This window comes from Cyprinodon tularosa, unplaced genomic scaffold (genome assembly GCF_016077235.1).
Source record: "Cyprinodon tularosa strain WSP-4 unplaced genomic scaffold, ASM1607723v1 ctg81, whole genome shotgun sequence".
In the NCBI taxonomy this organism is placed as follows: domain Eukaryota; kingdom Metazoa; phylum Chordata; class Actinopteri; order Cyprinodontiformes; family Cyprinodontidae; genus Cyprinodon; species Cyprinodon tularosa.
In genome coordinates, this window is record NW_024039574.1 from 145 (window position 1) to 15,625 (window position 15,481).

At 38.9% G+C, this 15,481-nt stretch overlaps 2 protein-coding genes across 8 annotated transcripts in view; one reads left to right on the forward strand and one right to left on the reverse strand.

The window, feature by feature from the left end:
* Window positions 1-646: 646 nt before the first annotated feature.
* On the reverse strand, window positions 647-6,128 carry nthl1 (nth-like DNA glycosylase 1). Its single transcript, XM_038271784.1, has 5 exons — window positions 5,868-6,128; window positions 4,422-4,651; window positions 4,175-4,345; window positions 3,930-4,089; window positions 647-800 (listed from the first exon to the last, which is right to left on the reverse strand). The coding sequence occupies exons 1-5, from the start codon at window positions 6,091-6,093 to the stop codon at window positions 691-693; spliced, it is 897 nt and encodes a 298-aa protein (XP_038127712.1). The 5' UTR covers window positions 6,094-6,128; the 3' UTR covers window positions 647-690.
* tsc2 (TSC complex subunit 2) overlaps window positions 5,930-15,481 on the forward strand; it is a 47,095-nt gene continuing 37,543 nt past the window's right edge. For 3 of the 7 annotated variants that reach the window (XM_038271781.1, XM_038271783.1, XM_038271782.1), the window contains exons 1-4: window positions 10,543-10,677; window positions 12,115-12,201; window positions 12,291-12,401; window positions 12,728-12,875. In XM_038271781.1, the coding sequence (XP_038127709.1) occupies window positions 10,543-10,677; window positions 12,115-12,201; window positions 12,291-12,401; window positions 12,728-12,875 (481 nt within the window). Of the gene's footprint in view, window positions 5,954-6,861; window positions 7,052-9,574; window positions 10,178-10,513; window positions 10,678-12,114; window positions 12,202-12,290; window positions 12,402-12,727; window positions 12,876-15,481 lie in introns of those variants that run through there. The other 4 variants (XM_038271780.1, XM_038271778.1, XM_038271777.1 and 1 more) reach the window with 4 other exon arrangements.

The window sequence follows — 15,481 nt, forward strand, 5'->3', positions numbered from 1 at the left end:
AAGGAATGATGTAGGTAGGTAGGTAGGTAGAAAGGATTGATGTATGAAGGAAGGAAGGAATGAATGATGTAGGTAGGTAGGTAGGGAGGAAGGAAGGAAGGAAGGAAGGTAGGTAGGTAGGAAGGAAGGAATGAGGTAGGTAGGTAGGTAGGTAGGTAGGAAGGATTGATGTATGAAGGAAGGAAGGAAGGAATGATGTAGGTAGGTAGGTAGGAAGGAAGGAAGGAAGGTAGGTAGGTAGGAAGGAAGGAATGAGGTAGGTAGGTATGTATGAAGGAAGGAATGATGTAGGTAGGTAGGTAGGAATGAAGGAACGAATGATGTAGGTAGGTAGGTAGGTAGGTAGGAAGGATTGATGTATGTAGGTAGGAAGGAAGGAAGGAAGAAAGGAAGGAAGGAAGGAATGATGTAGGTAGGTAGGTAGGTAGGTAGGTAGGTAGGTAGGTAGGTAGGTAGGTAGGTAGGTAGGTAGGTAGGTAGGTAGGTAGGTAGGTATGAAGGAAGGAATGATGTAGGTAGGTAGGTAGGTAGGTAGAAAGGATTGATGTATGAAGGAAGGAAGGAAGGAAGGAAGGAAGGAAGGAAGGAAGGAAGGAAGGAAGGAAGGAAGGAAGGAAGGAAGGAAGGAAGGAAGGAAGGAAAAAGTTTACAGCATTATGGCTTTTAAAGAATGTACTGATCATAATGTAGTTACCTAGGTAACCAGTCCTCCAGGGCCTTGCGTGTGTCCTCTGGGTTCTTGGTTGGTTTCTTGAGCCAGCCCAGCCTGTTGGAGATGCGATGAACATGTGTGTCCACTCCTAAAAAACAATGAAGATAACCACTAAGTCTCCTTCACATGCTCATAAAAGGCTCCTGCAGCTGAGGGCCATCTTTTTCCTGGATTGTCTGAAATAAAGTTATTCATACATTCTTTCTTTTTGAGACCAGCTACTTTAGGCAATGTCGAAAGTTTTGCTGTTCAACGCTATTCCGGCAACACCTAGACTTTTCCCAGCTTTTATTTATTTTGTAGCAAATAGCTGCACACATTTATGTATAAACGTTAATTAAGCAATAACAGTAACAAAAAAAAAGCTTCATGGAGCCAAGGTACTGCTGCTTAGACACACACACAACAATGTTGGCAGAAAGCAGAAAAATCTGCTGAAAATATAAGACAGCAGAGTCTAAAACATTTCTTGGTTTTGTACATCTGAGAAGAAGCTGGTAAGGACCAGAACAGCTGCAGAATTTTCTCAGAATTAATTTTGTTTATGTGCAATTTCTCTAAAGAACTATTTTCTTATCAACAGGACCAGTTTTCCCAAGACACAACAAACTATTCTGTAAACAAAGCTGAAGCCTGCAGGTGTACAGCTGTGTTGGGACGCATAACAATGCCTCCTTGATCTAATGTTGGTATTATATCATTTCATTTTCTCATTCTATTAAAGGTAACAAAGGATAGTAGAAACAATCTTTTTTTAATATACATTACAGTAATCACATGTTCAGATAAGTAGCAGTGGTATAAACGTATATGGATAACCATCCCTTTCTTCCCTTCATCATTCCAATCAGGTTTTTAATCAAAAATAAAAGAAAAATATGTTGATACGAAACAAAAAAAAAAAAAAACAAAAAAAAAAAAATGTTTTTCATAAAGTAGAATCCAAGTCATTATTTTTTTGGAGATAATAATGTAATGTACAGCAAAATAAAAGGCAACAGTTGGTAATAATGACTGTAATAATATTCAAGCCTGTGTTAATATTTTTTAGCTTTATACTGTAAACTATATTTAATGTTTATAGTTTAACACTGCCAGCAAATTTGGATACTTTTGGCTGTATGAATAGTGGGTTAGTATGATTGTTCGAGTTACTAAGAAAAAGTACATAACGTTCCAACGCTTTTTCACTTTGTTCACAGCGGTGGCGCTAGAGGTAGGCCAGGAATGACCCTGGCCACACCTAGGCAATCATTGGCTACCAGGTGCTTTGTTGCTCCCATGAGGACATAGTTCATCACCTCTGAATCAAGCAGCTCCTCTTTGAAACAGAGGTAGTATATTAAGCATAAACTGACAACCAAAATACAGTAATTAAATATGCACACTAAAGGTGTCAAACACACAATTCTGATTCTTTTTCAGAACTAGAACTTTTTTATTTCACAGAGAAGATAAAGTTCTGAGTTCTGCAGACATCTATGAGTCTTCTATGTAATCAGAGAAAAAGAACCCCTGCTCAACCCATTAACTGTGTATATTGTGCAGAATCATAAATGATTAACTTAGACAGCAGAGATGGATAAATGTTTTTGTAGCTATATTAGCACATGCTTCATGAAGATCTAATCTGTCTTAAGACCAGATTTATTTGGAACATATAGATGTTGTGCTCATTTTCTATTAGTAAAGTGCCATTACAGTAGATTTATCCCTAGCTAATTTGGTGCCTATCAGTTTCCAATGTAAATTGATCACCAACTGGTCACCCAGACGAAACTGTCACGGCTCTGTCACTATTTCTTTAGTATAACACCAAGAACTTTGAATTTGTGTACTATTTTGACATTTGACTTTATCTGTATTTTCAGTTCCTTGTCCCTTTCACACTTCCCACATAACATTAAAAATTATGTTTATGTGGGTTTTTTGCTCTCTATCAAACCTCTTCTTCTCTTTTGGTTTGTTCACTTCTTCCGTGAAAACTTTATAAGCTTTTTAAGCATATGCCCAACACAGAAAATGTCCGCTAAATATTAGAAATTTCATAACTTAAGACATTTCACATATCTTATTTCCACACATTGAGAAGCATTTTGGAGCCAAAAAAAGACCAAAGTAAGCAATGTGAATGGTAAATGGCCTGTACTTATATAGCACTTTTTCCAAGTCAGGAGGCTTGACCAAAGCGCTTTACGCAACATTCAATCCTTCACCCATTCATACACTGATGGTGGCAAACTACACTGTAGCCACAGCTGCCCTGGGGCTCACTGATAGAAGCGGGGCTGCTGTACACCGACACCACCTGTCCCTCTGACCACCACCAGGAGGCAACGCAGGCAAAGTGTCCTGCCCAAGGACACAATGACACTGAAAGGAGCTTGAACCATGGACCCTTCTATCGCAGGGCAATATCCTACTGTAAACACACATTCCCCAGGTTCACATCCTGCTGCCTTAATAACATTCTAACCTACTGAAATACAACCCAGATCACGTAATGTTCCAACTTTTTTTGTTTTTGTTGTTGCAATAAATAATAATTCTTTTTAATATCTATAAATATTCCAGCAGCTATTCCTTACTTTGCTTCCAGTAAGGCTAAAACTGACCTTTCAAATATTTTTTAGATTAATATTAATGTCTACGGGCATCGGACAACAAAAGGCTCCTTGAAGAAGAATTTATACAGCTTCTACAAAGTGTGAATCGTGTATATTATCAAGTGACGAAGAGGTTTGTTTACATAGATAATTTTCTAAATAGTATTTAATTATTATTATTTTATTATTAATCTATGTAGGATATAGATTTTATATCTGTATAACTTGCCCCAGTCACATTAAAGCATCACAGCGATCTATACAGTCAATAGTTTGTCACATCAGTGTTGCCGTAGCGCAAAGATGTCTGCCTCCATAAATGTCTCCTTTATAATTATAAATAGCAATCTTAAAGGCAAAGCAAACATAGAAACTGAAACGTTCATTTCATAGATGCTAAGAAATAACATACCTGTATAATATATTATATATATATATATGTTAGTAAATCCCTGTAATTATTACACACTGAAGCTTTAAGTCTGGCATTAAAAATTTAATCTAAAACTTTTTTTTTTACATACAGGCCTAAAGTTGGAAAACTGGCCTTCATTTGTTTTATCCAGCTAGATTTGTACACAACTGTGAACGCCTCAAATATAAATACACACCTATTCCAGACACTTGGTTCCAGGCAATGTCCATGGCCAGGTGAGCCATCTTAGGTCCGACCCCCGGCAGGCGAACCAGCCCTTCCACGCTGTTTGGGATATCTCCCCCAAACTCAGTCATCAGCATGGCTGACGTCTGCTTCAGAAATTTCACCTTATTCTATAAAGAAGGTGGTTCTGTTTAATTCATAACTTTTATTGCAAAGGGGAGAAATGAAACAGGCTGGAGAATGATGGGGTGTTACCCTCCAGAAGCCCACAGGATAGATGAGTTCTCCCAGTTTTTTATCATCAGTGGCGACGATGTTCTCTGCAGTGCAGCCATGTGCTCGGAGCCTCTGCATAGCTGCTCCCGTTACCTGGTCCTTTGTCTGGCTGGACAGCATGAGCGACACCAACACCTGGAAGCGTCTCACCTGTGAAGGAGTATTTAACTGCACTGATACTGAGTTTCATACAATTGAAACAAAAAACAACACAGGCCACGCTTACCTGTGGAGGGGCTTCTGCGTCATAGCATTTCTCTGCTCCCATGTTATCCACAGGAGCATCGCGACCGCTCCTCATCTCCCGGATGAAACCCAACTGTTTCATCCAATCCAGAGGCTCCCAGTGCTCCACCTTTACCTGGGAAATACCATCATCTCTGTCATATTCCACCTTAACCTGCCTTCTCCTGCGACTGTGTGGAGGCTGTGACGAAGCTTCTGTCTGCTGTTCACCTAATTGGAGAAAACACAATATTTTGTTAAAAAAAGATGTGTAAATATCTTTATAAGGGACTTAGTGCTATAAACATAAGAACAAGCAGGTAGCTTTAATCTGTAAAGTGTTTTTGGCTCTTCAATACATCTGTTTAAAAGAGATTTCAATAAAGCCCAGATAATGATTTATAGAATCCTATTCACTTGATCCAAGTATAATCATATATTTGGATTATACTTGGATCAAGTCAAAATGACTTGATCCAAGTATAATCCGTTTAACGTAAATATATTAGGTAAACTTGGCAATAGCAGAATAATTGGTGATCAATCAACACTTTCATTTTTTATATCATGCCAGCTGTTTGTAAGGAATGATGGCCACAAAAATAAGGAACCTTGAAAAGCAGGTGATCTCCTCCTGACTAGCAGACTTGCCTTGTGACATAGAGGGACATAAATAACAAGTAGACAGAAAGGGCTGTTATTTAAGCCCAGTTATTTATTAATTTAAAGTATCCCGTTTACAATTTTGAATTCAATAGGACCTGATATATTTAAAATAACAATGGATTTCTCTTTATATTCTAATAAACTATCAATTTTTCTGCTCTTGCTCATAAAGACCAGCGATGGTGGGGATTAGGTTATAAAACAATATCCAAAGCTTTGAACATATGCCAGAGCTCTGCTTGATACGTTATCCTAAAATAAAAATTGTGTGTAAAACATTAAATAGCTCAATATAAATTGATAAGTGGGGCAAGCATTATTCATGGAAGCCGCTGGGAGATCTGCGGTCGATCTGGAGGAGCACCACAGATCCACAGCTCAGGTGGAAAAATAACACCCCACATCAACCTAAACACATCAATCCCATCAGTAAGCATGGTGGTGGCAGTATAATGATGCTTTTCTACAGAAGGCAGACAATTAACTGGACAGATCTGTGGAAATTAATCAAGGGTAATCTTGCAAATATGTAAAAGTACTATTTTTTTTTAAACCAAGCTGGTTCCCTATCAATGTTTTTGTAAAAAGCTGCTTTGTTTACATGTCCAGTCATCAGTAGCCTACATCTCTGCATGGCATCCACAGTCCCAGTGATGCCAGAGACAATTAAATCAAAACAAATAGAAATTATTTACGCATGCGCAAATTACTATATGCAAACTAAAGTTTCCTCAGCTTTAATAAAAAATCTTTGTATTTGGTGAACCCAGCGTGAACATACCGGTGGATGACTCGAGTTTGGACACTGTCGCCTCCTCCGCCTCCACCTTCACTGCAGAACTGGTGTCCGCATCTCTCTGTGTGCTGGTGAGTTTGGAACTTAAAGAGGCCGCAGCTACTCTTCCAGTACTGCTACTCCGGGTGAGGACAGAGCTGCGTTGCATAAAATACGGAGAACTCATTTTATAGTTCTGGACTACATAACAGCCAGGCACCACAGCGGACATTACATATAGCAGGCAATGAAGTTAGTTTCAGGATCGTAGTCTGTTTCACGCTGTCTCTGTTATCTAAAAACCAGTAACTTATGATCGGTTTTTCATGCTTTAATTAAAGCAAAACTTACTGGATTACAATATAACATAGCTTTAGTAACCCACAAGTTCATTTAAATGTATTTTAATAAAGACAGCCTTTATATACGGAAGAGGATTAGGGCCACTGGAAAAAAAAAGTTAACTGAGAACTGAGAATTCTGAGAAAAAAGTCAGAATTCTGAGAAAAGTCGGAATTCTGAGATTAAACTCAGAGTTCATATTAAACTGAAATAAAATTTAAAAATCAGTTTACTTTTTTTTCAGTGGCCCTAATCCTCTTCCGTAATTCTAAAATGTGGTAATACCTGTGGTAATTCCAGATCTTGCTATGGCTATTTTTCCACACACAAAACGAAATCGTAATCGAGTAAATACACTAAGAGCTTGCCATAAAATCTTAAACGAGCCTATCAATAAGAAGCCAACTTTAGAAGCGTCAGTTTGTTTCGTTAGCTGTTAGGCTAATACCAGCAATAGCATAACGTAAAAATACTAATAAAAACAACCAAAAAACGTTTAATAGGTGAATGATTTGACTGTAGCTTGGAGTGCTAGAACCGTTGCTTGCCGTTCGGAAAACATGTTTTACTGCCAAATAAAACTAGACAACTAGCGAAAAAGGACTTTAGCGTCTCGAAGAACTCCGTTTCCCATGAAGGAGCGCGGTAAGCCCGCGTCACAGGAACACGTCGTCAGAGGGTTCGTGTGGCATCCGGTTGGGTAGAGGAGGACTGAACGCAGCTTTCGGTCACTAATAAACAGTTAAATGCACAGCAGCAGCTGCAGCAGCAGCAGCACACGGCCTGGTTTGCTCTAAAAGGACGAAGCTTTGAATAAATGAAGGAGAAAGCGACAGCACTTCGGTAAGGTGAGAGTGAAGAAAAAAGGGTGAGCGAGAGGGGAAGCTATCTGATTCAGGTCCATAAATCTTCAATCTTAGCCTGTATGAGGCGATACAAAGCGTAGCTGGGGCTTCAGCGTTATTGTGCGTTTTCTTTGGATGGCGCATTGTTTACTAGGTCCTTCCAGTCATGCTGTCCTGTGGCCAGAGGACACCTGGCACAGATGTTGTTGTTGTCGGAGTGAAACAGAACAGCCGTTGTCCCACTGCTCCCTCCCTCCCCTCTGCTCTGTCAGGTCCCACATGACAGTCCTAAAACCAGCCCCCTGGTTTACACATTTACAGGCCGCTCAGCTTCACGGCTGCACAACAATAAATCATGTGTTTTGCAGAAGCCTCACTAAAGAATGTTCCCATCTGCTGATGAATGTATGTAGCTGCACATGGTGAAACAGATCCTGGTTGTTGCAATGCTCTCACTAATCTTACTGTATGAGTAGGGCTGAGTATTGGCAGGGCTGTTGTGATACGATACTTGGGCCATGATACCATATTATCATGATTAGGGCTGAAACAATTAATCGTGATTAATCGATTATTGAAATAATAATTTAATTTAGTAATCGATTAATCTTTAAATGGAATATAGACACTTTAATGTATTCATTAAGCTGACCCACTTAAAGCAGCAATTAGACCAAAATTTAAAAAAAAAAAAAATGTAAAAATTTAGCAATTAAGTTTAGCTTTTTTTTTGTCTATTAATATGCTCTATCCAGAACTCAAGTCGAAAAGTTTGTTTTGTAAAAAGTCTACTGCTATCCGATTATTGATTGAAAAAATTATCGACAGAATAATCGATTTGCTAAATAAGCATTATTTCCATAGCCTCGTGAGACCGTCCTGATCTCGCGAGCTTTCAAGATTTCACTCGCTAATCAGTCTGGAGACTCTCCGTTGAAGAAAATTTGGAGCTGTTCACCAAACGAACGTCCAATCAGCGTTGGCTTTGAGGGGGGTTGAGGTGTGACGCAACGAGAAGCGCGACAGTTCAGTCTAAAGAACATGGCGGCTTCAGCCGGTGAACCTAGCGTTAGCGTGGCTATCGAGCAAGTTTTATGGGAATTACAGAGTATTTCTTCACTGAAAGAAGAGAAAAACACTGCTCTGGAGGCTTTTCTCAGAGGAAAAGATGTTTTTGCTCTTCTCCCGACTGGTTTCGGCAAGAGTTTGATCTATCAATTGGCTCCTCTTCGTCGTCACTCTGTTACGTCATATGCTTCGTTGATCTGATTGGTTTATTTGGCGCGTCTATCACCAACATAGGCCAATCAGCTAACCAGTATTTTCGCCCCTTCCCAAAATTACTTCAACGGAAGGTTTCCAGATGGATATGCTGAGCAAATCCATCTGGCGGAGTCAGGTTATTATTTCCAACCCTAATCACAATATTGTAATATCACTATATATTGTGATGTTTTACGCAGCTATCAAAATTACATATGTAGATAAAAAAAGTGCTCTATATTTTCATCAGATGATATTGGTCGTTTAGTTATTTTGGTGTCCATGTTGTTTGGGGTTTTCGTCAATCCATGGCTGTGTTCGAATTTATGGGCTGTGTCTTCGTGGTCTACCTGGACTGGATCCTTCAAAGTCCTTGAAAAGAAGGAGACTGGAAGAGTCTTGGCTGTGAATTCACACAGGTCCAGCCTTCGGTGGATATTACAGCCATTAGCCATTGCTAATCCCTGTCGCTTAGCAACCGTGATAGTTGACACACAAAGCCGTAAAAGAATAAATACCGAACTTTTCAAAACTGTTTATTTTTTTATTGTAAAGTGAACAAAGACTTAATAGAATAGAGTGAAACAAAGGTGACAACCACCTGTAGCATAAACAAATAAAATCAAATGTAATTATATAAACCTTAGTCAGTTAAACAACATGCTGCTGTCATTTTGAACGTCTCTGATGTTGCTGCTATTTTCAAATATCCATTACTGTAAAACTGTCCATAGCTGGATATTGCTTATTTTATTCTCCGGGTGCACAATTTTATATTGTTAAAACACTTCACAGTACAGTATTATATTGTCTATCTTATAACTCTTCGCTATTATGTTATTCTTATGCATTTTTCTAAGGTCCACATTTGTGTGAAAATTTTTTTCCAAAATCTTTTTGCGGCCATAAATTTCCCCATTGTGGGACAATAAAAGGATTCTATAAAAGGGGTAGAAAGATATAAGTAAATCTAAACAATGTATGTATAAAAAAATATATATGCAAAATCTCCTATATTAAACAACAAAAATACTTAGTTAAGCAAATTGTGCAAAATAGCAATAAAAATCCTATTAGATTTTTAGTCCCCACTCTGCAGATCTATTAGAATCTGTCCTGAAATTACAGCCAAACCCATTTCCACAGTAACAGATAAAAACCTTTAGATAAACCAAACATTACCGCCACATATCTGCCTCATTAACCATTAAAACAACTATTTTCATTCATTTCAGGCGGAACTACTAACTGAACTATTCATACTTGTATTATATTAAACTGAACATCCAATATTTACCACTGTACGGAACCAAGTACCATTTCTTCTGATCATGGAGCAGCCGGCTTGCTTGGTCTTGCAATGAATCCTGGGAAAATCAAGGATAGAGAGGATACACCGGACCCGTCGTTCAATTGGGCAAAATGACGGACGTATTTTAAGGCCGCATAACTGGGAGTCTTGGAATCCGACCAGACCTCGGCTCGCTATGACATAATCGGCCTTCGAATCTGGCCTTCGGAAGACGCAGCCCATGAATTAGAACAGAGCCCATGTCTTTTACTGTGACCGCCTCAACTACAGACATAGTGCTGTGCTGCACCTCAAGGGCTCCACAGCGCTATTTGCCAGGGTGGTGGTGACAGATCAATATCACATCGGGAGCCAAAAATCACAATATATCGGCAAAATTATTTTTTTTCCCCACACAGCCCTACCACCCAGCCCCTTGAACTCTTTCAAATTCCCTCACTTTTACACCCTGAAGACTTCCCACAATTAATACATCACTGGACAAAAAGAGAAAATTCATATACCCTTAAATAAATGCCAGAAGAAGTCTGCTAGTTAATAACATGAGTTAATCTGTAAGTAAGTAATGTCAGTGTAAACCCAGTTGTTCTATGGAGGCTTCAGAGGTTTTTTTTTTAGAGAACAATGTGAAAAACAGGAGCTAGAAGACTAAAGCAAGACATCCCGAGGAGGTTCATTGATTTAAATCCTTGATTTATTTGCTCAGCCCTTTTGTAGTGTATAAAGTGTTTATAAGGGTTATACAGTGCAATTATTTAGGCATATTAGCATCCACTCTTAATAAAACGCAATGCAAAAAGCTACTAAAGCTAAATCTGTTATAGAACCAACCAAGTCGGTGTGCAAAACTTATAAAAGGCGGTGAAATAATGTCTTGTGTTCTGTTGCAGGCATCAACAGCAGATAAGCTTCTTTTAGGATGAATAAACAACAGAGCAAAGAGACACTAAAAGAAAAGGTCAAGGGGATCTTTGGGCTGGGGACACCTCGCCAGCAAACGAAACAAAATGATTCCAAGCTGCCTGAATTCATTATTACAGCTGACATCATAAAGGTGAGTGAAATTGTATTGCTTTACATTTTTCTGCTCTGATGCTGATTCCAGCTGCTATTTATTCTTAATTTAAGCCTTTGTTGCTTCAAAAACAATAACTCTGCTTTAATAGAAAGTCCACCAACCAAACTTAATATTCTGAAGCTGTTTTGGAAAATGAGACCTGTTTTCTGTGTAATTAAAAAAGATTGCTTAATGGTTTCAGCAAAATTGATAGAAAAAAGTAGTATTTATTTATTTTTAACTAAGTACCTTTTCTTGACTACTAAACAAATTATTTGATTTCTCTAATTGCTCAAAGCTTTAAAAATGGATAGCATGAATCAGCTTATTTTTGATTATTAGAAGGTATTATCACACTAAAAATAGGTTTTTGGTCTGAGGCCCATTTCACAAAGCATGTTAACTAAAAACATGAGTTTTTTTATACCTGAAATCAGGTAATTTAATCCCAACCAATTGAAGTGACTGACTAACCAGCTTATTTTTCAAAAACTCTGGTCCAAAAACTATAACTTCTGTTTTTTCTGCATTCAGCAGCAGAAAGTTACAAGTCAAAAGTAATTTTGGAGGTTACTGAAAAGTGGTCAGAGAGGACAGGGTTGTGAGGAAATACTGCTATTTCTTCACATTCAATGCAAAATGTCAGCACAAGGTCCATAGTATGATGAGAATGTGTCAGACTACTCACATTTTGAGCAAAGACAAATGAGTCTAAGATGGCATCAAAGGCGGCATTTAAGATATCATCTTCAATGTCAGCATGGATGTTAACATCCTCCACTATTGTGACCCTGTCAGTATTTAACACTAAATCAGATAGGAACTCTGAAAACTCTAAAAAAATCAGAGTAAGGACCTGGTGGACAATACAAAGTTAAAAAAAGAAGAGGTTCTTTCTCAAGGTTTATTCATAACCTGTTTCTGTTAATCAAAGTGTCTGTAATTTGTTTTGACTCTGAAGAGGGAAAACACGCTGCCCAGGCAGAAGGGGGCTGAATACAGAGCAGTAAGGGCTGTATGATGAACTATTCTCTCTTTGCAAAGATATGAAAATAAAGTGCTGACTGAGTGAAATCCATCGATCTCAATTTATTTAATTGAATTGAATGCTTTTTTTTTCCCACTACAAGTCTAAAAATGAATTTCAGATCTTCATATTCTTATTGTTAATGGTCATAATTTGTCATGGTGACTCATTGAATTGCGGCTCCACTGATGATGGCTTTTCATGGCAGGAGCGCAACTCTGAGTGAAACTACTCAGTTGATTAAAGTAACTCGGAGCATCTGGTGTGAAACTGAAAACTCAAACTTTCTAACCCTAAGACTGGATCCATTTAGAGTTTGAGACTGAGTTTGCTGAACCTGCTTTGTGAACCAGCCCTCTGAAGTAGAACTGGGCCTAACACCTTTTTGTTTTCTTCATGTTTTGCAGGAACTCCACCCTGATTGTGGCCTCAGCAACCGCATCAGGGTGATGAACCAGATATGTGAGCTGGCAAAAATAAAAAAATTTGAAGAGGTAATTGTCTCTGTTTTTTATAAATTTTATTTTTGCGGCAAAGTGAACATCTTTCATAATCATTAAACCTGTAACTCCATGTGAATCAGAATGCAGTGGAGGCTGTTTGGAAAGCTGTGGAGGACATGCTGTCACCCGAGCAGCCACCAGAGGCCAGGCATGCTGTCCTTCACCTACTCAAGTCCATCATCCAAGGACAGGTAGACCTTCATTTGATTTACCTTGTTCAGTGAGAGGAAAATACATTAAGGGTATTTAAGGTCAAATCAATTGTTTAAGTGTTTTGATGTTTAATGGGGTTTTTTTAGGATTTCGGAGCACAATAGGATTTTTTTTTTTTTTTTCATGGCTCAAATCCAAACAAACTCCTAAAACAAACAGAATTACAACCCCAGCACATAGTGCCTGAAGAATAATGGCATCACCCATCCAGGAAATAAGTTTTTTTCCAACTCGAATTTAAGTTAATTTGTTAAATTTGACATTATCTTCACTCAGTTACAGTGTTTATTTTTTCTTTCTGAAGGGAGAATGGCTTGGTCCTCTTAGGGCCTACTTTTTTAAGGTGGTCAGAGACTACCAACCTTGCAATGAGGACCTCTCAGAGAGATTGGAAGTGTTCAAGGCTTTAACGGAAAATGGAAAGGACATCACATACCTGGAGGAAGACATTGGTAAAAAGATACACGATTAAACTTTCTTTTAGGCTTCACTGTCATGTTTTTATGTTGTACAATAGAAAAGATGATGGCTTGGTAAAAGAGAATCTACAGGAGGAAGCTTGGAGTTGATGAAATAAAACAATAGCTTTATTACAGCTAATAAGCTGAACTAAACCATCTCAGTTAAAGTTTAAAATTGCTATTAGACAGGTTTCTTAAATTTGGTATATCATTTTATGTGGATCAATGAGAGTGTTCATTTCTAAAATAGAAATGTTACCTCTGCTAGTGAAGTATACTTGTTGTATTCCACTTTATTCTGGACTGGGTTGCAAGGTCAGCAGTCTCATCATAGACCCCTAGACTTCCCCAGACACCTCCACCACCTCCTCTTGTGGAAGCCCATGGTGTTCCAGGGCCAGCTGAGAGACTTACTCCCTCCAGCGTGTCTTTGGCTGTAGAAGGAGTAAATGTTTATCCTGGTTGCTCTTCTCTCAGCTATAATTCGCCTCAGGGTTTTGTAGGTCTGGTTTGGAGGTAACCAGCAGAACATGTCATCCGCAAATAGAAACAAAATCCTCTGGTACCCAGAAATGACCCCCCTGGCGGCTTCTAGAAATACTGTTCATGAAAGTTATGAATAGGATCAGTTGCAGCCGTGCCAGGGTCCAACATGCACTGAGAACTGATGCAACTTACTATCAGCAATGCGGACCAAACTCCTCTTGCACAGATACTTGATGGCCCATACTAAAGGGCCTATGACTGCATACTTCAGTAGTACCACCCAAGGGGGACCACAATAGACATGTTTGAATTCCTCCAGGTGTAGACCTTGTCCATTGTTCCAAGGCTGTGATGAGAAGCCACATTGTTCATCTTGAAGCCAAAGTTCGACAATCAGCTGGACTCTTACTCCCTAGCATCCTGGGATAGACCTTCCTTGGGAGAGTGGAAAATGAAATCCCTCCTGGTGAAGGGGTTCTACAACCCCTGTCTGCCAGTTCAGGGGCACTGTCTCCAATCGCCAAGCAATGCTGAAGACCTCTTTGACTTTAGCCCGAGTGATGAGCAAATCTGACTCTGAGCACCTAGTTTATGCTCCCACCAGGAAAGGCATGAAAGCCCAGTTTAGACAGTCGTCACAGTATTCTGTCCAGTGTTTGACAGTGTCCTAAGCCCTGGTTGGTAGCTTCCTCTCTCCCACTGTATTCAGTCTAAGCAAAGCTCTTCATCCCATTTTTCGGAGGAGATGAATGATTTCCCTGAAACATTTTGAGGCCAAATGAGTTTTTGCATCAGCACTGCTTGGCCTTAGTTTACGTTCTAGCTGCCTAAGTAGCCTCACAGCCCTACCAGGCTAGATATAACCCAAGCCCCAGATGCATACCAATGAACAATAACTGCAGGTTTGGCTCCAGGGTGAGGTCCCAGCCACAATATTGTGCCAGTTCATAATTAAAATAGTTCATGTTCATAGTTCACTTTTTCAAAAATGATCTAAGTTCACAAACCTATAAATGAACTAGTTAATTTTGTAGATTAGGCCACAATCCTACACAATAGAACTAGAGATGTCCCGATCCAGGTTTTTGCACTTCCGATCCGATACCGATATTGTTTTTGGACTTCCGATCCGATACCGATACTGGCCGATACCAGCCTATCCGAGCATGTATTTAAGTTTAAGTTAAAGTATTTAGCCTTAGTTGTAAGACTCATGTTGAAAAGGGTTTTAGTACTCTTGATAACATCTAGCCAGCTAAATTAGGTGAGATTGAATAAAACAAAATGATTGGTAACAACAAACTTACCTGTTTATTAAGAGATAAACACAAACTGGACAAAATTATGAATAGCAATCTAATATTGCACAGTGCGCAGTAAAACCGTAAACAGTTAAAGGTGCAAGTATTACTGTAAGTTTTAATAAAAATGCAAAACAGGGGAACACTGGCGCAAAATAGTCGAATGGATCGTTTCAATCGGCGAAACTGGAAAATACGGACCAGATTTTTTTTTAAAAACTGGATCGGCAGTCTGGATCGGCATTTTACATGCTTTGCCGATACGCATTTTTTTGCCAATATCGGCGTCCCGATCCGATCCACGTATCGGATCGGGACAAGCCTAAATAGAACCTCATATTTCACCCTTTCCAAACTGCACAGAACTTAAGAAACACAGGTATTTTCAGGTTCTGCTGAAAAGATCTTTATCAAAAATGATTTCTTACGTTCCTCATTCAGAAGTAGATACAGTATTTCCCCAAATAGCTCAGATGCTTTAATTTAAGATGTCCCTTTAAATTTGAAGTAGACATGGCCAACGTATGGACTCTTTGTTACTTCATAAAACTCTGCCAAACGCTCTGCAAAACTGGCATCAGAAATAGCAGAAGATGAGTCTGAATTGCGCAGACTAGTACTAGCGGTAGACACGTTCTTCTGTCACGCTGTTTGCTGTAATAGGTGCCATAAAACCTGACGATATCCAATGAAAAGTGCCGTTATCAACCGAACGTGAGCTGTGTTTGTCATTATTCTTAGTGTGAAAGTCGGTCTTGTTTACGTTCATTATTTCAAAACTTTTCACGGTTCACTAAAATTATGAACATA